Source organism: Halyomorpha halys, unplaced genomic scaffold (assembly GCF_000696795.3).
Source record: "Halyomorpha halys isolate HHAL.00 unplaced genomic scaffold, Hhal_1.1 Scaffold376.1, whole genome shotgun sequence".
NCBI classification, from domain to species: Eukaryota; Metazoa; Arthropoda; class Insecta; order Hemiptera; family Pentatomidae; genus Halyomorpha; species Halyomorpha halys.
In genome coordinates, this window is record NW_027114676.1 from 1,002,969 (window position 1) to 1,027,375 (window position 24,407).

General features: G+C 30.9%; 2 protein-coding genes across 3 annotated transcripts; both read left to right on the plus strand.

The window, feature by feature from the left end:
- Positions 1 to 6,896: 6,896 nt before the first annotated feature.
- LOC106681947 (ankyrin repeat and protein kinase domain-containing protein 1) lies at positions 6,897 to 10,637 on the plus strand (the record flags this gene model as incomplete). The annotated part of the gene is given in 2 exon segments (XM_014422551.2): positions 6,897 to 6,986; positions 9,002 to 10,637. Coding segments are annotated over 2 exon segments (1,173 nt in total). The 3' UTR covers positions 10,121 to 10,637.
- Positions 10,638 to 11,106: 469 nt separating this feature from the next.
- LOC106681948 (serine/threonine-protein phosphatase 6 regulatory ankyrin repeat subunit A) lies at positions 11,107 to 21,668 on the plus strand. 2 transcript variants are annotated; one of them, XM_014422554.2, is made up of 3 exons: positions 11,107 to 11,698; positions 17,125 to 17,719; positions 21,142 to 21,668. In XM_014422554.2, the coding sequence occupies exons 1-3, from the start codon at positions 11,693 to 11,695 to the stop codon at positions 21,558 to 21,560; spliced, it is 1,020 nt and encodes a 339-aa protein (XP_014278040.1). In that variant the 5' UTR covers positions 11,107 to 11,692; the 3' UTR covers positions 21,561 to 21,668. The 2 variants fall into 2 exon arrangements, with proteins under 2 accessions (XP_014278040.1, XP_014278039.1); XM_014422553.2 differs by lacking the exon at positions 11,107 to 11,698 and having other exon boundaries at positions 17,035 to 17,719.
- Positions 21,669 to 24,407: the final 2,739 nt, after the last annotated feature.

Consider the following 24,407-nt stretch of genomic DNA (forward strand, 5'->3'; position numbering starts at 1 on the left):
AGAGAGAGAGAGAGAGAGAGAGAGAGAGAGAGAGAGAGAGAGATACAGTATAATGTTGATGAAATCTAATAGAAAAATACGCACATTTAGAAAGACATTGTTATTAATTTATCTGGTTTTAACTCATAATTATTTAATTTATTTCTATAGTGTCTGAAATCGTCATTAATGTTTTTTCAAAGGAATATATATTTTATTAAAAAAAAATATCCAATAGAAATTATTGAACTGAATTAAAAATTTTAAAAAGTGGGTTAATCTTACATGGTTAATGTAAGAATTACATTTATTTAACAATAGATTATGGGGGATATAGTCTCATACGAAAGACACTCCTAACTATATACAACGTTATAGTAAATAAAAAAAAGATAAAATAAATAAATAAAAATAATTCTAAATAATATTGAAAAGTAAAGTTAATAACGAAAATCACGACATTCGTAGACCTAACAAAAAAAACAATTGCCCTTCAATGAGAAAAAAAACAACAAGAAAGAACAAGTTAATTTGAAAAAGTGCGAAGAGATAAAAAAGAAGTAATCTCAATAATAGAATTGATAAATACTGAATTTATAACTGGATGTCTTTCAACAGCCTGGGCTTTAGTTTTCAGGTTGTGGTTGGGTTTTCCAAATTGTAGGTCACTTCTCCTTCAACTGTCGGTAACTGGGAGTGAAACTTTATGTTTTTTATGTAATCCTAAACTTTACCGTTTTTTTTTATGTAATCCTTCATTACCCCAGTTGTAATTCCCGATGCAATTGGCTATTTCTTACAAACCAAGAACCTTATTATTAGATAGGTTTATGAATGTGACGTGAGTATTTAATTTAGTGAAATTCAGTTGATCAACAAATTGACGAGTGTTATATTACCAGGTAATTATTAATTTATATATATTTTGGTGTTTTTTTCTTTTAATTTAAAGTGATACAGAATTTTTAAAAAAAGTTATGTATAAAATAATTTATATAAACAATTTTAAGATTTTTAACAATTATTAATTTATGATAATACAAATTTGATTTGAAAATGGACGACAAAAAAATAAAAAGGATTATTGGAGTTTGTAGGGTTTTTAATTTTTTACCAGAAGTTGTTATACAATAGTTTTTCTAATTTTTGTACTTATTTTACAAAAATTAAAATTCTTTAACAAAAAAAATTTAGTGCCTGATTTACAGAATTCATTCCTTTATTCTTTATATTTTAATTATTGTCTAAATTAAAAAAAATACAAGAATGTTAATTTTTTAGATTTAATTGAAACTTGGCTAAGGGTTGGGAAATATGAATAAATACAAACGTAGTCATATATATATAGATGCTCCCAAGTCCTCCCAATTTCATGGCCATCATTGCAAACAGATCCTCGAAATGATAACGAAATTGGAATATCCGATTGGGATCGGGAGTAATTGATTTGCATAGCCAGCTTTAGAAAATACATACCGCAATAATTGGCTACGTAACGAAGGGGATGATAATTCATCGATTCTCGAACGAGAATTCGGCCAGAATGCTGGAGACCTGTTGCTTTCTCCTCAAGGCTATCTGGATCGGGGGATCTAATCAAGAAATCCGCTCATGCTCGCGAAGGGGGTGCTATGGCAGTATTCGGGGTCCTCTTGACATTACTTATAATAAAGCTGAAGAGATTCTTTGTCTGTTTGAATGGGCTAATTTTATACACTATCATTTCGAGTTAACATCTTATATTATGTTTAAAATGAGCAAAAAATAAAATGAAATTATTAATCATCACGCTACAAATCACAGTAAACGTTTAATGAAAAACTTTCTCATCACAATATCTATGAAGCCCAAATTATTAATTTAATTCTCCCTTAAAAATACTAATACTACTAGCAATTGAGGGATTAGATTACCTTTAAAAAAATATAAAACTGATAGTATTCAATTTCAATAGGTCATTTACTCATTGGGTGTATCAGACAGGTATGAATTATCCAAGTTCAGTATTTGGCCAGGATCATTTATTTATTTAATTTTAAGTGTTTCGACCATTAGGGTCATTTACACTGGAATTACAAATTTAGTAGATTATAATTGACAAATTCACAAAATAAAAATTACAGAGTGATTTAAGATAAGATCGTTTCCGATATTTTTTCATAAGATGACCATGGGTGAATCGAGTATGGCCTATCCTTTTCTTCGTGGTAGATTCAAGTTTCTTGCTGCACGTTTCACTGGCTGCTTAACTATTCTTAGCTTATTATCCCTCATTATGAACTATTCGTCTTGGCACACTTGCCATCCAATTTCTTTGATCCAAGAAATAATATCTTTGAATGTTGATGATGTTTTATAGCTTAGCCTGTCTTTATAGCTTGACTGGCCTGCGAATCTGCCTTTTCATTGATGGATTTGACAGCCAGGATCAAAACTCGTGGGGCAACTGTTATAGACTAAAGAAATTGTAAAAACATTTTCTTTCCTAGCAATTTGTTCATATTTTAGAAGAGTAGGGGGTCATCAAAATCTTTGTACCTGTAGGAACTTAGATATGCCAAGAGGAAGCAGATACCAATTTGAGAAATTTTCTGTTGATTGAAATAAATTAGGACCGTACGTAGCAGTTTTGTAACCTCAGAACTGATACAGAGCCGGTTCGAATCAAGGATAGGTTCGACTTTGATTTTTGTGGTGGTCTCACGAAATAAAACTTGGTTCCCAAAATACGATGGTACCTTAACAACCCTCCCACGTATATCAGAGCAGGAAGGATAAAGGTCATAAAAAATAATATAAAAAAAAATTAAAATAAGTTTTAATGAGAAAATCAATTACTACTAAACGTACCTTCAGTGGCACTGAAGAATAATAATCTTGTAGCGCAACAATTTCTGATATATTTTTTCACAAATTCAGTGGATAAGGATAAAAGACGCGCAAGAAAAACAAGATCTTATCTAGCCTCCATCCATCTGATCTAAGAAAAATAAGAATCTTACAAATTTCAAGGACCATAATTTCGCTTTTGATAATTTTTTGTCGTACATATATGTTTCTTATTTTAAATGAAATTCTGTTGTTTTATCGCTATTTATTTCTTTAGTGCATATGTAAAATCTCAAGAACTTATTTTATTATGTTTTTTTATTCCTTCAAATGGAAGAAACAACTTTACAATTGTATGCAGTTTAGTTCTTCACAGGGAACATTTAGGTCATTCTTCAGCAATTAAGAGAGAGTCGAGATATTGAAAAAATATATTAGTTTAATTTTTCATATTTACTTTGGCCCACATTACTATTTATATATAAAAATGTAATTCTTATATTTTTTAAAAATGGATTTGTAGCCCCCTCCCAAAAAAAATTACTTTTAAGGGTACTAAGTACAGTACAGTACTAAGTACTTCACATACAGTGAATCCCACCACAACCCTTAAAATACCTATAGGTAAAAGGAGTCATAGCAACAGACATATTTATTTATCATTCATATCAATTTCAAGCGAAGGGTACTGAAAAAAAAACAAGAGGTTAAGACATGATTGATCAGTTTTCTTTTTGTTTATTAACTTCTTACGTCCACGTAATATATTTCATACATATATTTCTTTTTCTTGAAGAATTGGCACTTATATAACTTCGTTAAAAATTTATTTTAATATTCGAACGTTTTGAGCCTTCGTCCATTATCCAAATCAATGTTCTTCTGAAAATAAAAATAATGCAGAATCGACATTTTTTTTTAATCCCAATGAATAAGCTAAAATTAATTTCTAACTTCTTTAAATAAATTGACTATTTAATCTATATGCATTTAATAATTTAATTTTTCGTATTAATAATTTGTAATTAATTTTAACTTATTCATTTAACATTCAATTTAATTTTTTTAAAAATTGATCGTGCATAATGTTTATTATTAAATGAAGATTTAACTGGATAATAGTAAAATGGCCTTAAATCTTATTCGTATGTAAAGAAGTAATTAAACAGCTAAATCTTCCTGAGAAAGGAAAACAATATATAAATATTCCTATTATTTAAACTTGAATAATATTCGTTCAAAATTCATTGTATCCAATAATAAGGAAACAATTAAATTTGTATTTTCTAAACTTAATTTAATAAATTTTCATAACCTGTTTAAGAATCTCATTTCTAACAGCACAATCTAAAACAACAGCAAAAATATTCCTTTGGATGTTTGCAGAGTAAAAAATTATTCATACAGATAAATCCAGACATAAAATCCAATAAAGAAAAAATTGATTGCTCCGTCGTTGAGTTCACATAACAGTCTCCAGACCGTTCTAGGAATTTGAATTCAGTAGAAATAATTGGCAATTCGCCTAATAGAAGAACAATTATATAATTGTTTTCCCAGATTGGATGGGATTATTCACATCATCAATTAGAAAACTGGCCTTCATAGCCTGGCTACAACTTGGCAACAAATCAAATGAGTGCTGCTTTGAAAGCAATGCAGTCTCATTGAGGGCGAAACAGTTATTGAGAACTTCGGCTAATTTCCGTGTGTTTGTTGTCGAACTAGTAGTACAAGCGCCCGAGAGGAGAAATAAGGCAGTTATCTCACCCCAATTTTAGATTACTTTAATGAAAACTATGTATAATTACTTGTCAAAATTCACGAGTCTGACAAGTATAGATAGTGGAAATAAAAAATGGCGGCTGTTTCAAAGCAATAAAAAAAATTAATTTTTCATTCGGATCTCTTTATTTCAAAAAGTAAGAACAACACAAGAAAACCTAAGAGAACGTAATTTAAAGATCAAATTTCCTAAAATTTGACCCCTAATAGAGTTATTTACGTTTAATAGTTTTCGAGATATAGCTTTTTAAAATACAACATTTCATAAAAATGTTATATGGGACGTACTGAAAGATCAGTAGTTAGAGAATTTATTTTGAAAAATCTATATCTCAAAAACTATTTGGCCTACAAATGTCTATTAGCACTAAAAGTAAAGCTAGTTTAATGAGCTATAAAGTAGTTTAAGATGTTTATCTTCGTAAGAGTAATAGTTTGCGTGAAATTTGCTAAAATAAATTGATTTATAGTTGTTCGGACAAATTTTGATTTGCCAAATTTATATTCATTTGTAAATATCATAAAAACTACTACCCCTACGAAGATATGTGTCATTAACAACTTTATAGTAAGTTAAATTTCCTTTATTTTGAGAGTTGACAGCCATATGTGCGTTTTATGGATCTAGAGATATATTTTTCAAAAATCCAACATTTTATACGAATAACTAGAAATTAATATTTTGTGAGTTTATTTTGTCAAATATCATAAAAACTACTACTTCTACAAAGATAAACATAATTAACTATTTTGTAGTAAATTGAACTAGCTTTTATTTGAGCGCTGGCAAACATCTGTACGTCCAATGGTTTCTGAAATGAAGTTTATCAGAAATCAAACTTTTTGTCCGAACAACTATAAATCAATTTATTATAGCATTTATCATGAAAACTACTATTCCTACGATGATAAAGGTTATAAACTTATTTATAGTCCATTAAACTAGCTTTAATTTAGACATATAGACAGATAGACATCTTTACGTCTCATAGTTCCTGAGATATAGTTTCTCAAGATAAATTAGCTAACTACTAATCTTTCAGAAGATTTTTAAGAAATTTTGGTTTTTAAAAAGCTATATCGAGAACTATTGGACGTAAAAAAGCTCTTTTAGGGATAATATTTCAGCAAATTTACTCTTCTTTAAATAATGTTCTCTTAGATTTTCTAGTGTTGTTGGTAATTTTTAAGATACAGAGCTCAAAATCAAAAATTAATGTTTTGAAACAGCCGTCATTTTTTATTTCCCCTTCCTATACTTGGCAGTCTCATTAATTTTGACTAGTAATTATACATAGTTTTCATAAACTAATCAAATATTGGGGTGAGATAACTGCCTTTTTTTCTTCCCGGCTCCTGTACTATAGTGTTTAGCTCCATCCAGCCTCGTTATCGCATACGAAGTTTGAAAATTATTGTTCGTTTATCTTTAAATTTTCTAAAAACGTAATTAAAAAATTACAACTATTGAACTACTTTTTATTCTATTTTATATTACTTAGGGTTTCTATAAATTGTAGAAGCCAATTCCAGAAAGTTTGGAAGTTGGAAAGGGAGGAGATAGGAGAGGAGTGAAGGAGGTGTGATAATGAAGGTTCAATGAAATATTGATTGTTCATTACCAAAAAGCATATTTTTTTATTTAAATGCTGTAAACAAACTATTGCGATGAACGCTCTTTTATTTTACTCCAACTAATACAAATAATAATAAACAAGATATTCAATTTAACAATCTAAATTACAAATTCAATTGTCTCGGCGTTTGCCAAATTTTCTTAAACTGCATTACCAGTTCTTTGAATATCCTATTAATACTTCATAAAAATTGTAAGCCCATTTTAATAAATTATCTTCGTCAATCTCACCTTCAATTCTCAATTTATTGAGAATAATTAATGAAATCGTAAAGAACTTTTAATTAACGGTAAAAAAAAGTAATTAACGGTAAAAAACCAACAGATTTTTCAATCTATTATTTTAAAAATAATACATAACATCATTCCGTTGTACCAGAAGCACAATAGTGGTTGAAATCCATCTTATATATACATATATACTTTTTTTAAAAAATATATTTCCACAAAGTTAGGAATGGGTAATAATTTTAGCTGACATGGTTCTGAACCCTCCACTGTCCGGGGAAAAACTCATATTGATAGTAATTCTAAAATTACTACACATATATTTCAATTCAATGCATGTATTGTTTCAGTGTGTGTGTATGTATTTACTATTCTAATTAATATTATTATAGTAATTAATTATGATAAATAATTAATGAGATTATCTTTTTGATTTCAGGTCCCGTTTAACAATTAGTAATAAACCAAAAAAACAATGAAGTACTTAGAACTATTTACAGTTCTGTCTTTGGCAGGATTTAGTTTCATTGTAAGTAAATATTAAATGTAATAATTTTAAATTTATAAATTAAATTAAAATTTAAAGATGTTTTCACTCCTTAAGGAACAAGAACTTTCAGAGATTATTTCTGCATACATATTTTATAATTTGAGAATTAATTTTGACGATTCATAATGAAATAAAGTTATACTGTACAAAACATAAACTGCAAAATTCAATCATTCAAGGCCCTTCGCGCTTGATTACTTTCACAAACAATATTACACGTATGACATGTCAAAGAATGTAAAAGGACTGATAAAACACTCTTACAAAACTTCGTTAACAGAGTTCATCACAGTATTATTATTCAAAACACTTTAAGCTGAAATATTCGAGTTCCCATTTAAATTATTTACTATTTATTGGTACAGGGGAGGCATTATACTACTAAGGATTTATTAGAGTTATAAATATTTCTGGAAAGATTTAATGTGACACCAATAAAGCGAATCGGATATAGAACAGCGTACAAAAATATCTACTACACAGCCAGATCAAGGACGGGTCAGGAGATAGTTCCATGATGATAAGTTTTGTCTCCACAAAATTGAAAAATTTCAAATATATTTATTAATATAAATATTTTTGAAAAAAGATGGGAATGAAATTATATATTTAAACACTGTTTTCTTCTTTTTTTTATTTGTTTATATACATCTAAGTTTATTTATTTCATTTTTATTTACTGAGAAGATAAAATTATATAATAAATAGACGGAATTACATTGGAAATATAAAATAATCTATATAACAATGTAGATTTCATGATATTGGGTAGATTAAACGTGTTTTTAGATCTACGTGTACATTTTTTAGTTACTAAATTATTTATCCAATATTATTTGATTATATACATTTGATTATCTTTATAGTCAATAATTTTTTTATTATTGCTATTACGTAGTAATTTTCACCAAGGACAACTGTTCACAGTACTACTAGTTTTAAACCATATGATTATGATATTACCAAATAGTAACAGTAGTAATTGTATTCTTATTACTTACAACCTGATGGATTTTAGAATTAGATTGTCTCCACAAAAAATACATCAAAATGTGGTACTTCTCTGAGGTGCTTTTAGTACACAATAAAGGAGAAACCTTTAGGGGTTTACCCAATGCCTATAAAGTGGGTACTGGACCTTTCAATGGGTTGGGGAAAAACCTGGAAGTTAAAAGTCGTAGCTGAAGAAAGTACATTATTGTTATGACCGTTAATTATCATACTGTACGTCCTTTACTAGTAACGATTAAATGACTTAAACGTTTTTAAATGAATTTAAACGCCATGTCTGCTCGTTTAATATCACAGATTTTCAAAAATAAACATTGACATGTTTATAATTTCTCAGAGAGAGTGAGTTCTTTTGCAGACCACCCTAGATCAACTTGAAACCGTTATTACAGGTTTATGCTTTAACCAAAAACCTTTGTTCCTCTCTAATAATACCAATAAAGTAACTGTTTATTCGATTTAAAAGCAATTAAAAAATACTCAAATATATTCAAACAATCATAAATATGTTACCTTATATCTCACATTAAAATAGATGTAGAAAAGTCGGGTTTGTGTAATTTAGTATATTCTCCCATCCTTTCAATAATATTAAAACTTGAAGTTGATAAGTTGAGTATTCCAGTTAATATGAAATATTTTCCTGATTTAGTGCTACAAAGCTGAAATTACACATCACGAATTTACGAAATATTTATACGTGGTGGAAGATAACGGAGTAAATTTTCGGTTTCCTTGCACCAGAAACATCAGTCAAAATTACAAATCTGTTACCGATGTTACAGGCCTGTGTAATTGTTTTGGGTTTAAAAAAAAACTGTGTTGTTTTTTATTTTTAATATGGCCGTAAACAAATAAATAATATAATATGTTTTAAAAAAGTATAAAGATTTTTATCTAAGTATAAAATATATAATAAAATATTATTGATTCCCAACTAATTAAGGTACTATATTTTAAGATATAATAATGTTGTGTTTTAGGCGACCGAAGCAAAAGCTAAGGATTTCACAGAGGACCTGATATCAGCAGTACTTAGTGACAACAGAGAAGGAGTGAAGACGTTGTTGAAGAGTGGAGTCAATGTGAACAGTCGGAGTAAGGAGCCCACGTCGGTAGATTGGACTCCCCTCCACTGGGCTGCATCATCAGGGATGTTACCAATGGCTAAGACCCTGGTCGAGGCTGGAGCGGATCTGGATGCACAGGACAAGTACGGGGACGCTCCTATCCATAAGGCGGCCTTTAACGGAGAGGCAGCCCTCGTGGAGTACCTCCATTCGGCCGGAGCCAACCTCGCTGCAGAGAACAAGGCCGGAGAGACTGCTCTCTTCCCAGCGGCATCCAGGGGCCATCTTGCAGTGGTCAAGTATCTCGCCACCAAGAACGACACCCTGGACAAGATGAACAGGAACCTAGCCACCCCACTTCATAAGGCGGCTTACAACGGGCACACACAAGTCATGGAGTACCTCTTGAAGTCTGGAATCGAAGTAGACCCTCACGACAAGTGGAGCTACACCCCTCTCTTTGAAGCCATCGCCAGGAAGCAGCTGGATGCCGCCAAACTACTCGTCGCGCACGGAGCCAGTTTGAAACCTGTTGGCGAGTCTAGAATTACGCCACTCCACCACGCTGCAGAATACAGCAACGGTCCTATGGTGTCCTTTCTCATCTCCAAGGGAGCTGATCCCAATAGCCGTGACGTCAACAAGGACACTCCGCTACACGAAGCGGCTCGCAAGGGGAAGGAAGAAGTTGCCAAGGTGCTTATTGAGAATGGTGCAGACGTAAACAGCCAGGGATTGCTGAGGAGGACTCCTTTGTTCGTCGCTGTGCAAGAGAGCCAGGTTACTGTGGTGAAGCAACTCATCGGAAAGGGCGCTAACGTAAATCTCGGCGACGCCCTGGGGGACACTCCACTTCACGAAGCAGCGAAAAATGGGAAGATCGACCTCGTTAAATTGCTAATCAAGGGAGGGGCTGACATCTCCAAGCTGGACAGGAGGGGGAAGACTGCACTCGATGTGGCGGAGACCAAGGGTAACGAGGAGGTGGTCAGGTACCTGGAGACCATCAACGCCAAGGAAAATACTTTGTAACGACTTCAAGCAGATTTATCAGATTTTTAACCAAATTCAGTGTTGAAAAAAAAAGATTCGTTTGTGCATACTGCAAAAACAAAATTGACACATTTTTGTTTCAATAAAAACACATTGTGTGTTTTAACACGTGTTGAAAACACCTCTTTTTATAAAACATTAAATATATTTTATAATATGTTACAACATATCTTCCCTATTACTTATTTGGACTGCCATTTTTTTTTAAATATTTCTTTACTTGATCATAGACTGGTCAACTTTACATTAGAACATAAATCAAAGAGTAACCTTAAAGATGAAACAAATAGTAAAAAATATAATAAGACAACTTTAAATTAATTTATAAATTTCCAATTATTTATTCCAAATTTAAAGAGATTCCGTACGTCTCTTGTCTAAGAGATTTGTTGGTTTCCATTTTAAAATTACAGTAGCTGTCAATGATATCAAATATCCTGTCAATGAATTTAACATTTCATAATTGTATTCAAGAAGTAAAATTATTAGTTGTTAACCTTTTCTGATATCTCTTCCTATAATATCCCATCCTTATCAATGTCTAAATAAAAATTTATTTGGGTAATTGCACCTTAGTGCGCTAATTCGAATTACAAAAAATTGAGCTCTCATTAAAATAACTATTAATTTTCAATAAATTAAAATTATTTTTATAAATTTTGTCAAAATATATCTAGGAAAAATAAATTTACTTTAATGAGGAAAATTCACAATTTACACGGAACTGACTACAGAGGGAATATAAAAAATGTTCCCTAATTGGTCGTAACAGAAGACGTGAATCTGCTGGAAAAATATCCACTAAAAAATACTTATGCTTGTCATTCATTTTACTAACATTTAGCATCGAAAACAGGTTTAAATATACAATGTATAAAATAAAATAATAATATAGAATAACAATAAAAATAATTATAATATATAATCATTACCGAATTATTTCTTATCATGATTTCTTAATTTTATATATGTTATGTGCAGGTGCTAATTAAGTACATTCAGTCAATATTTATAACATTATTAGGAAAATAATAAGGATCTAAGTGATGATTTTGTTTTAATAAATATTAAAATTATAAATGTAGGCTATAAAATGGATTTTGCACTGTTTATGCCCTATATCGCGTTAGGCAAAATCTATTTTTGTACCATACGGCTTGGGTCAAAACCAGAGCTAGTTCTGGTGAATTCTTCGATCCGTCTGCACGATCTAGATTAGAGTCGCGCTCATTATTTAGTTATTTAAAAATTAGGTAATCAAACATTTTTTTTTAGCGCGATTAAATTCAGTGATTGTATCAAGTTTGATATTTATGTTAAATTAATGATTTATCAATTTATTTACTTTCGACTTAGTAAATAGTATTACGAATAACTTATATATGACATCGAATATTGACAAGAGGTTGATGAACCGAGAAGACATTAATATCAATGAGATTGTGACATTCGCGAGGTGTCTGTTTACAATCTAGGTTCAATAGATTGTGCCAGTGATCAGTGTATTAATAGTAGTAGTTCTTGGCTTTAGTATCAAGGAGGTGACATCTCATGAAGGTAGGTTCTAACACTATCTCTTATCATTCCTTACATTAAAATACCATCCTTTTTAAGATTTTTTTTCTAAACATTTATTATTTTCATCAACGAATTCAAAAACCAAAAAAGAAAAAAACACGTTATTTTTCCACACACTGAAATACGAGAAATTTTGTATTGTTTAAAGACATAAAGTTAACATTCATTCAACCTTTTTTATATTTATTTAATCAACAACCCATTGGTAGCATTCTAATCATTAAAAAAAAATATACAACGAAATAATATTGTATTTAATCAAACCGATAAGTCTCATTACAATAAGAATATTAACCAGAAAATCATTAAAATGATAACTATTACATACGGTTAATTGAGAAAAAAATTATAAATAGGAAGATTATTGACATGTTAAAGCGATGTGTCACGAGGCATCTTCAGCGAGCTGCGTCTCTCAGAGTTTAAAATATTTTTATTTATTAACAATTAGTCTTTTAAAATTTAAAGGCAAACGTATTTCATTATTTTTAATTAATAAACAAATACAATATATACTATACATATTTACATACATGAAAATGACTCAAATATACAAAATGTTCAACATTTCGATACTTGACAAGTTTGTCTATGGGTCTGTACGGGAATGTGCAACAAAAATTACTGTTTCTGATGTCATATAGGCGTAACCTAGAACGTTATGTTTATTAATTAAAATAGGTGAAATAAGTTTTCCTTTAAACTTTAACAAATTTAAATTCACCTTAAATAAATTTCTTGCATTGGTGTTTCATGTTCAGTAGGGTATTAAAAACATTTGGTAACCAATCATTATTTTCAGAAGATATATTCTATAAACTATTTAAATATATTATAACTTATTTGGCAAGACATTAATAAAAAATATAGTAAAACTTTTACAAATAAAATCGATTAGCGCGTTTTACAAAAAAATGAATAATAAAAAGATAATAACGTTAACGGAAAGTGATAAAACATCAATTTAAAAAATTTTCAAATCTAAAATTGTAATTTATCTCATTAATTATTTTTGTTGCATTAGTAATCGTATTAGTTAGGACTTTGATATATTAGCTTTTAATTATTAAAACTGGCTAGTGTGATACTGTGAGTTTTTAAACGATAGTGGAAACTAAACGTTATCCAATTCTAATTTCGTAATGGTGAGGACCATAGCGTTTTGTACTAGACTTCTGACTTATACTGGAAAAAATAATTTTGAAATTGGAATGATCGTAAATGGTGTAGCAAAGATGTATCAACGGATTTAACAATTTAACCAAAACATCTATTTGACTATCAAAACAAATAAATTAACACTTATTTATAGTTCTTTACTACAATTTAAAGTTTTTTTTGTTCCAAAATGTTAAATCGGGTTTTTAGAGATAAATGGTCTGTATATGGTTTCTGCCCCGTTCTGTTCATACTTATGATTTCAGAAAAAAATTATTTACTAAATTTAACAATGTTCTTACTAGCTTAAGTTAAAAAAATTACACTAATTTGATTTTTTATTTTAAATTCATTTTTATGATCCATCAGGCTGGGCATGTAACCAAAATAAAGAAATATAACACAACTAGTACATAGATTAAAGTATTTATTCCAACTAAATGGCATAAAACAAAAAACTGTAGTTAACTGGTATTTTTATTAATTATTTACAATGTTTCAATAGTAATTCAAAACTGCTAATTATTGCGTCAGTTTAATTAACTAATTAAGTCAGTTTATAAACAACTTTTTTTTTTTTAACTTAGCAAAAAACACCCAGTATAACACACTAAGGTAATTTCATCTGATTTGAGAATATAATGGATTCCACAACTTGACTAGATGTTTTTTTTTTAAATAGTACAAAACTAATTACTCCATTAATATTGAAATAATCTTTCTTAATGGCCGGTGGTTCCTGAGCCAATAGTGGCCTTTAGTGGAACCAGCCCAACCCCTTATAATGCCATGTGGCAAAGGAAGGGCACTAAATACGTATATATTATATTATATATATCATCTGTTATTTATCTGTTTAATAACGGAGGTAAGAAAAAAAAATCAAATTATTTTTACAATAGGATTAGGTTGAAATACCTTTACATTTTATCCGTCCTTACAGAAGTATATATTATTTTTTTAATCATTCGACAGAATAAAGTATACATAAATTAAATAAATTAAAATGGTAGACTGATTATTGCAGATCGTACATTGATGTGAATTTCATAATTGAATACATAAAATTTAGGAAACAAATCCTGAAAATAGTATTATAATTAGAAATAAAGCCTTTTGCCGACAGAGGCCCCATTTAAACAATAGGAGGGAGGGACATAAAATATGCTAAGGGAGCCGGAAAATGCGGGTTATCTTGCTACAGATTGTTCCCCGCCCTACCAGATCGGAAATAATGAGATTGCATTCATGACACCACAAGCAAATAATTCCCACCATGAGCCAAAAGATTATTTTTTTCTTAAATAAAAGCCTCACACCTTAAAAATATATTCTGCAAAAAGAATCGTATTGAATCAAAGAAAATATGAACTTTTATATTTCCTAATTGAGCACTGCTACTTAAAATTAACTTATAGAGTATTAGTTTCCTTTTCCTCAATTAAATCTTGATTTTTTTTTATATTTATGGGGATTCCCCCTGTCCACCTAACGACGGACCAACCCCCAATTTGTATTTTACATCTTATACAACTGTTCATTTGATTATATCTATGCTCAAATTATATAACTGTAATTCACATGTATACTGCAGTTCATATTGTATTTTTTTTTCAAAATAGTGGAAGCATGCAAAAAATAAATCTCAAGTATTTATTATAGCATTTTAGTATCCTTCAATTTAGTGCCTCTTCAAAAATTACTTTTTCCTCTAAATTGCCCTGAATTTGTATTCCGTCTTTGCTCCTGTAACTTGACAGAGCCAAATATAATTATTCAGAAGTAAATATTGTTTGCTTCAATGTTACACATAAACTGACTTTAACTAAGAATTTCGTATGTTTCAGTACGAATGGCATATCCAAATATGCGTTGTCTTGTCCAACGTGATCCTTGGAATTCATAGAATTTCACCTTTTTTATCTGCAATCAATTCTTCTGAATATTTTTCACAACCCAATAGTAATGCAATAACTGCATGAATATAACCTATACAAACATGGGTATGTATTATTATGATGGGTGGGTATGTACACTGTAATTCTGGTTAAAGTCGGGATGATTTGATGCAGACCACCTTTTTCATTTGTTCTTATTTTCACAAAATGCGTTCCTCATCACCTAAACTCAATTTCTTAGGACCTATTTTATTATTCCACCTTATACGAAAAATAAATAATGACATGGTGATTACTAACAAATATTTTTATAGAATAGAGAAATTTAAAAGTTGGTTATTAAAAATATTACAATATACCAATGGGAACACATTCACACACAAACATATTACCTATTAAAATATGTAATTAAATAAAAGTAAAATAAATCCTTTTCCAAAATATCATTTTTTTTTACTTATAATAAGTAGAAAGGTATTTAATAATGTAATTATAATTTAAATTAATCTAAAATACTAAGCAGTAATATGTGATTTCTTTATTTTTTATTATTCTTCATTTTCTTATATATCTTTAGGCATATTACCACTACCAATCCAATCATTTTTTTTCAATCATTTATATAAATATAATAAGTATTTGTAAACGTAAAAAAGTAATAACTATAAAAGACAATATGTATAAAAAGTAAGAACATTTTTCTCTATTTCTAAAAACATTTTATATTTACCTGAATTCTGTTTAATCACGCTACGATTCATAGGAACGGTGCAGTATCCGTATAAAAAAGACGTGGCCATTATCGTTGAGAAAACTATGACTATGATGGTTAAAATTTAAATGGGGTTCTCCATTATTAAAATTTTAATGTTCTAAAACCTTTTTGGACTTAGATGTGCAAAAAGGTTTGATTATCAAAAATATATATTTTTTTTAATAACTCGGTATATAAATCTCCTGGAACATTATAACTTTTCACTCGTAAGATAATTAATTTGACTACTGTTTAAGTTTGTTTAATGGCACGAAAGACCGTGGAGGTCCAAGGCCACGCGCGATTTACTTATATGTACGTATGAATAATCACGCGTTTCTTGACTTGATTTTCATAGGGTGGGTCCATCACTCTCACACCTATTTTTGTGAGTGCCACCCATTGGCTGACGGGCCTCACAAATGCTCGAGGGGGGGGGGAATTGTGAGTGAGTATTGCATAGTAGCTATTAGCTTGAAAAAATCCCAGATAGAGCTGGAGTCTCGAACTCGCAATCTAAGGGTTGGCGGACAGGCGCGTAAGCACGCTGCTGTGTCACCCCCTTTTACTACAAGCAAAACAAAAACCAAAAATATTTTGTGCAGTTCTCCATAGAAACACATTGACTTTTTAATTATCTCTATCTTTTTATTAATTTATGGGTAATAAGAAAAGAAACCGAATTAAAATTTTTTTTTGTAATTGTTCTTTTCTAATAAATTTCTAAATTTATTAAATTAATGAAATAAACTTTTAGATGTACTTTTGTAATGTTGATGTGTATGTAACAAACATTTATAACCCTAATTTAATGCTGATGAAAAAAATGGGGCAAGAATAGATTTTTCTGGTTTGGGGAAATTTCTATCGGAATATCAAAAAAGATTTTAATACTAAGCCATAACTTCATAACCATGTCATAAGTTCAATGTATAAACACAAGTCTCCATTTATTTTAAGAATCAGGAACAATACTGAAAGATCGGTAGGCCTATTTGGAACGTGCTACATTTCAGCTAGAGATAATTATTTTAGAACGCATACAGCTTTTTTATTCGTTTTCATTACAAAACCATCTCATCGGTTCAAAAAAAAAGTTATTTTATTTTTATAAAAATGCTGTACTTTCATTTTTAATAAAAAAGTAATATGAAATCAAACTATTTTTTTTAAACCTTCCTGTATAAAAAAATTGAAATATCATTAATTGAATATTTTATGTAGTTTTAATTATTTTCTACAAGAACACTTGAAAAAATACGAGAAACACCCGTACAAAACATCATGATATCCAAATTTAATTAAACAAACCGACTTAAAAAGGTATCATAAGGTTATCGTAATAAAAAATAGGCTAAAATCAAAATATAATGCAATCGGTGTTGTTAACCTGCGTTACACAACACATTTGCAATTGTGCTACCTAGCATCGCTATTTTTATCTATGTTAAGTTCTTGACGTCCATTAGTTGAGAAGTTGCCATAGTACGTCAGTTCCGATGAACAGAAGCAACAAACAACATTCAGATATATGCAGTGTTTGCTGAGGGATAATCAGAACAGTGTCCCATTGATCTGTGCTATCTATGTTTCAGATGCCTGGAGAAAAGGAAAAGGTTCCCCTGTTTGACATCCTGATAACTGCTATCGTTGATAACGATGTGAAAACAGTAAAGTCTCTCTTGAGCAAAGGATTCAAAGCGAACGAGGTAAAAGACAAGAAGGGTTGGACGGGACTCCACTGGGCAGCTCTTTCAGGCACCCTGGAGGTGGTAGAGGAATTGGTGAAGGCAGGAGCGTCCTTTCAGATCCAGGACTCTAACGGGGAAACGCCACTTCACAAAGCAGCCTTCTCGGGGAACAGGACGGTGGCGGAGTATCTACTGTCACTAGGAGCAGAGCCGATAGCAGTCAACGGATCTGGAGAGACCCCGCTGTTCAAGGCAGTCAGTGGAGGGCACGTCGATTTGGTCCAGATGTTCCTGGACAAGGGTGACAGCGTCAACAGGAAGAACAGCAAAGGGTCAACTCCTCTGCATCGGGCTGCCTTCGAGGGACGCGAAGCAGTCGCAGATATGTTACTGACGTCGGGTGCGGATCTGGAGTCTATTGATCAATGGGGTATGACTCCTATATTCGATGCCGCTGGTAAAGGAAAACTGGGAGTACTGCAACTCCTTATTGAAAAAGGTAAGACCTGCTGTTTACAAAAAAAGTAGCTTTTTATTGTATACCTATGACTATCGCAGGCTATGACACCTCGATAGTTAAAAAAAATTATTTCATAATTTCTTATGAAACAAAAAATGAACATTAACGGTTTATTTAGGAGATTTCTCGAAAGAATTTTCGATGCCAGAGTAAATTAGCTAAAGAGTAATCCTACATAACAATGGTTGAGACAAATTGATTTTTTATTCATATTTAAATAACACAAACATTTAATTGTTGATTTTTTGGCCTAATGTGATATCAAAGCTAATAATGTAGCATAAAAAACAAATGTAATTCTATGGCTGGGCCCCTTCAGAATAACACACGTAAATGTACGATTAAGAGGGAACACATCTAACCAGAAACTATAAATATTTAAAATTTAAATATAAAAATAAAAACAACTTAATTTATACATTATCTACAATAAAAAATATATAATTGAACAAAATAAAATAAATTCTTTGTCTAAATCCAAAATAAGAAAACATAAAATAATCTATTAAAACATAAGTTACACGTTTATATACATATAATTTTCAATTGTGTTCGATTTAACTTTTTTTTCAAAGACTACTCCACGTCTTATCCCTATTATTTTTAGTGGTATGCATATGAAATGTAATTTGCACAACTGACTTACTTAAACTATAGAAAATTTGTAATAACAAAGTTCAATTATAATATGTAACTAAATGAAATCAGTACGATTAGGGATTGATAAGCTATTGAAGAACTCTGTCAAATGAAGGGCGTATATACAATATACGAATTATACCAGTGACGTAAGTACCTGAAAACCTCTGATTAGAGTCGAGGGTAAAATAATTAATTTCTTCACATAAATCTTATTAACTTTCATTAGTAAAAAAAATAAAATAAATCCAATTTATACCAGTATGTTAATGCAATGCAATACGATTCTGATTAGAAATGTTACTGGTTTAGATTTTTACTCTTATGAGCAACCAGAAAATTAAAATTTATGATAAGATAAAGTCATCAAATATTTTTAATCAAGCAGTTTGATCTCACTTATACGAAACTAAATTGCAAATTCAAGCTAATGCGTGTTTGCTCACGACTTAATTGAGGAAAGTAGTTCTTGTATATTATTAAAACAATGGCCGGATGGTTTTAGCTTCACAAGCGCTGGAAACATAACTAAACAGTCGTTTAAAAGACGTTGAAGGAAAGGTTTTCAAAATCTTATTAAAATGTTTCTCCAACAAATTTAAAAATCGTGGATGTAGATATTTTTTTAGTCCATTATATTTGACGTATTAATACTCTGGCCTGTAAAACAAAAATTATTCATTCAGTATTTCCTTACACTGACGTAGTTGAGAGAATTTCGATTGAATTCACAAATTTAATTGTTTGATTATTGTAATTAGCCTTAGAAATTTTATTTTATATCAATTTTTTATTTATTTGTCGAAATTATTGATTAGGTCATTAATTTGTTGACTATTTTTGGTGCTATAAAATTATAGGAATTATTTAATAAAGAGTTTGTTTTAAGAAAAAATAACATTTGCGGAGTAGTCGGGTCTATATAATTACTTCTATTGTAATTTATAAATCACTGTGAGCGCAGTGGCACTGTGGTAAGACATAATGACTGACTCCAAGGACCCAGGATTCGAACCCAGGAATCCGGATGGGCAGATAATTAATTTCTGTTACACTGTAGTCGTTAGTCAACCCTGTGGGTTATCCTAAGGTCCATCCAGCCTCATATAGTGGGTACCTTTAATTGGGTAAAAATCTGGCTGTCGAGCGTGATTCTGACTAAATCACCTCCTTGCACAACCGTTAGTCTAGTAACAGTTTTTCCTTAGAAAGTAAGAACGTAGGAAGTAACCCTTAGCCCTTCATAAGTTGTAGCGGTATATAGTGCAGAGAGGCTCGGATATAGTGTAGAGATATAGTGTAGAGTCGGCGAAGATATAGTGTAGAGAGGCTCGGATTTTTTTTCTTTAAGAGTCGTAATTGTATAAAAGTTGGAAACAATTGCTGTAAACTATCATTTGATTGTAAAACAAGTCAGCATTAATTTTTACATTGAAAATGTTGCTATTCATTAGTGTTATAGAGACAATTTTTAAGTTTTAAAAAATCATTATTGCATGGTTACCTTACAATTATCCTTCGTTTTAAATGGAAAATTCTAGAAACGTGTTTATTGCAATGTTTGCCGATAACTGGAATAGATAACTAAGCCGACTAGTTATCTAGTTGGGGCTATGAATACATTTAGTAGGAATTCCCTCAGCCTTGACCTTCCATCGCGTGTTGGAAACAGATGTTCATTCTCGCCACTTCTCTGTCTTTACAGCTATTCCCGAATCATTACCTGTCAATATTAGCACTACTGAAGGTAATAATCCTGACTGTACGAAGTAATTTGTTTTAATGAAGTTTTTATATCTATCTTTGAGATAATGATGATTGGACGTAAAATCTCTGGGACTAAAATATCCTCATGATTACTTGACAAAAGTTTAATTATAAATCAGAATAATTAAGAACATTTTCATGTGAAAGATTTTGATGGTCAGAGACATTAGTACTCAAGTCATTGTTAGACATCCTGACATTTGAGGACTGAGATATCTTGACATATTAAACTGTTATGATATATAATATGTTATAAAGATTATTTATACAAGGTTCTCTCCATGTAAGGAAAAGGTATGTACTGAAAAGGCTAAAATCATAGCTATTCATTCACATTCATTAAATGTAGGAAAAGTTTTCAAATTTCCATTTAGAAAATAATAGTAACTGCCAGAACGAGATTATTCACAGTCCAATCAAATTTAAAATTTTGGTCAAACAAATCCAGGTAATCCACTTGAATGGAATCGTCCTTGCAACACTATTGTTTCCACCCTAAAACATACATCATGGGAAGCTGTTACACAACTCTTGGCTTCGTCTATTCCAAATTCCTGGAAACCTCCAATGTAGAATAGTGGGTACCCACACCGCTCAAACAGTCCCTTCCTGGGAGATTCAATCTTCCCTATTTTGTGACACAGCATATGCTCCTTTAATTTGAGATAAGGTTGTTCTGTTTCTAACTCTGATTGCATAGTTTAGAAGATAGGTCTAATAGAGTAGTCTGAGTACACTCTAGAAGGCAAGTGTTGTATGCATTATTTCTTAGTATCTGTATCTTTATCATGTAAAATAAATGAATCTTTATATGAACGCTCCAAGGTTTACTATATTACTATATATAATATTTGAAAAAAATAGTAGAATAAATTTTAGGCAAAGACTGTACAAGGTATATTTACAGAGGATGTCCATAAGACAAATTATTTGTTTAATTATTACCAGTCTAAAATGATGAATAACATACAATTTAAAGTAGTGTGATGTTTCAGGAGCAAAAGTAAATTATACGACACATGACGGCACAACTCCCTTGCACGCAGCAGCAGCTCACGGACGTAAGGACTCCATCAGCATCCTGGCCGAGCACGGGGCTGAAGTGGACAAGCCCGATACGATAGGGGATACAGCACTCCATGAAGCAGCAGGCAGGGGGAGGATTGAGGCGGTGAAGGAGCTGCTGTCGACGGGGGCTTCAGTGGACACCGTGGGCTGGCTGAGGAGGACGTCACTTCATCTCGCTGTCGCAGAAGGGAGGTCCGAAGTAGCTGCGGTCCTCTTGTCCCATGGGGCAGACCCTACCCTAAGGGACAGCCTGGGACAGAGCCCTCTGGAAGTGGCGCGCAAGGAGGGGCACAGGATCATGGTGGAGATGCTTGAGCAAGCGACTTCCAGGGTGACAGGGCAGTAGTGAGGTGGCTAGTGTACTCGTGGGCTGACGTGGCTGTGATTGGAGCTGGAGAAGTTATTGTTTACAATTTATTATACTAAAAATAAATAAATATTACTTTGTACTAAATTTAGTCTTGAATTATTTGATATGTGATTAGCAAAGTCAGAACTAGAAAGGAGAACAAATAATCCTGTAGTTTTCTAATATTAAAGGCGCAGGGTTCAGTACTAATTAAGGAAGACGGTTGTACAAGAAGTTGTCCTGATCAGAACCACGCTGAATCGCCTGGTCATTTGTCTAATGAAGGATCATTATCTGCCACAGCCGGGCTTGAACCTAGGCCCAGTTGTTTAATCTAATGTATTAACTAATGAAAGATAATGTAAACATGTGGAGAAAATGGTTGGGAGATGCGGTTTTAATTATTAATGAAAATATAATTAATTAACATAATAGCACCCTTGCATGGTCCTTTGCAATAATCGCCCTTAAGAAAGCCTGCAATTGTAACCGAAACGTTGGCAATGATAAAATAAATTTTACTTGTTTGTCTTCTCCACTGACCTCACCCACCAATCATCTCTTTATTTAATATACACGATCAACAAAATGGGCAAGAAGTTTGATGTAACCAGTCAACTATGACATTTCTTATTCCACTCAGGAAATCTAGCATAACGATCTTTCTAATTCCTTTGTTCCAACTGCTTAGAACAACTTAACTAATTAATAAAGGTTCTAAAACGTGAGCTGTATAGCATATGTCCTTAGTATCTCTGTTAAATAGGTATAATTTTATTTCAGATTCAGTTTAAATAAACATTCTTATATTCGGCATTACATTATATCGATTCGAAAAAAATTTATGAAAAGTAAAAAAAAAATTACCAAATTGTAAAATAAAAAAAAAAATCATAAATAAAGAGAGAAATAATTTATTTAGCAAAGCAGCCCAAATACATTGGATTGCTACAAAGCATACTACATGATATAAGAATAATTTTTTTTGTCTACCCTATTCTTTTACAATCAGTAATCGTTTATAAACTACATACATTATATGATAACTATTTTTTCCCTATTTAATAAATTTTATTCCATTTGACAATCTTATTCCGTTTATTTGGCAATTTTATTCTCTCTATTTCAGTATTTCATACCTCCTCTCTCGATTGATCCACAACCTTGATCCGTTAAAAAATTTATCATTAGATAGAAATATATCTAATTTTTAAAAAATATATATCAAGGACACAATAGTAGATCAGTTTAAAAAAAATCAATTGACTAAAAAAACAAAAAGTTAGTTTAAAGAAATAATTAAATGAATAAATAAGTTTAAAAGCATGAACACTAATAAACAGGTTAAAAAAATACAGCATGTTGCTTCTATTACACTAAAAATTATGAGGGAAATGAAAAATAAGAAAAAGAAACTCAAAATAAGTAAAAAGTTTAAGAATTAATAACATGGATCAGAAAAGTATATCAACCGTACATAACTAAATACTTTTTCTAGTTTTTTTTTTATTAATTATAGATCCATAATTTCCTCCTTTTCTAATAAAACCTCTATTATTACTTGGTTTGGGATATTTTTGTTCCAATGATCTATATTCAAATTCTACTTCCCCCGCTATAGCGCGGTTACCTAAAACGTACCCGTTAATTAACATACGTACGTACGTGCTAGTCTTGACACGAGTTCATGGCGTGTGGCAGTTCTCACTCCATTTTTAATTTCACATACCTATATATGTAACTAACAATCAAAATTTTACCAGCCCGAACTAATAGTGTAACTTTTTTGGTCAAACTAAAAATAACCCATTATGTTATAAGGCATAGAAGAATAGAGAATTTCACCATGTTTGATGCATTGTTAAATCCATTAAATACAGTCCAGTCCATTAAATCAAGGACAAGACTTTGATCAACTGATTTTGATGAACTTCGGACTGCGGTGATTGAACAGAATATTTGAAATATTAATTTTTTTTTTTTAAATATTTATATATTTATTTCCCTTTCTTCGATCCCGTGAAATGTAAAAAACGAAGACTTGCACGCAATAACACCTTAATACTGCTCACAGAAATAATTAGGATAGGGGATAAAGAAGGGTATAGAATAAGGAATTGAGGATAATTAGGGAGGATAAATAAACAGATAACTCTCCGAAGATGGCCGCTAATTTAATGCGGTATAATAAAACAATTAAGCCATTAGCGGAGCTGTTCTGTATTCATAAACATTAGGCCCCTTTTCCTTTCTCTCGTATCTTTTCCTTTTCTCTTTCTTCTCTTTATTTACATTCCCTTTAATGCTCTCTCTTTTTTTTCTCTTGTAGCTGCGGCTTTTTCTCAGTGATAAATGTCACAGCCAGGACAGTTTAAACTGCTTATTTTCCACCTTATTCTATCTCATTTAATTACATTATTAATTATGGCATAAACAGACACGTTAAATGGAATGAAACTTCTTTTTCACGACCAAGATAAAAAGAAAATTGAAATTTTACGTTTTAATAATTCTAAAGTTTAGATCTAAGGCTTAAAGTTTCCTCATGTCTTGGAAAAAATTAAAACTATTTATGAATTATGGTCAGGGTTGCGGTGAAAAGATACAAAAAAAAAATTAACAATTATTTATTTTCCGTCATTTCGCCCCACTTTGAAGAGCTTCATTAGGTCAAATAGGATTCAAATTGACCTCAACTGAAACTGCCCTGATAAAGCTCAACAAATTTGGGCGAAATGACGGAAAATAAATAATTGTTAAATATTTTTGTTTCTTTTGACTGCAACCCTGACCATCTTCTCGATAATTTAAACTTATGCGGTCAACTATTTATTTATTTATATA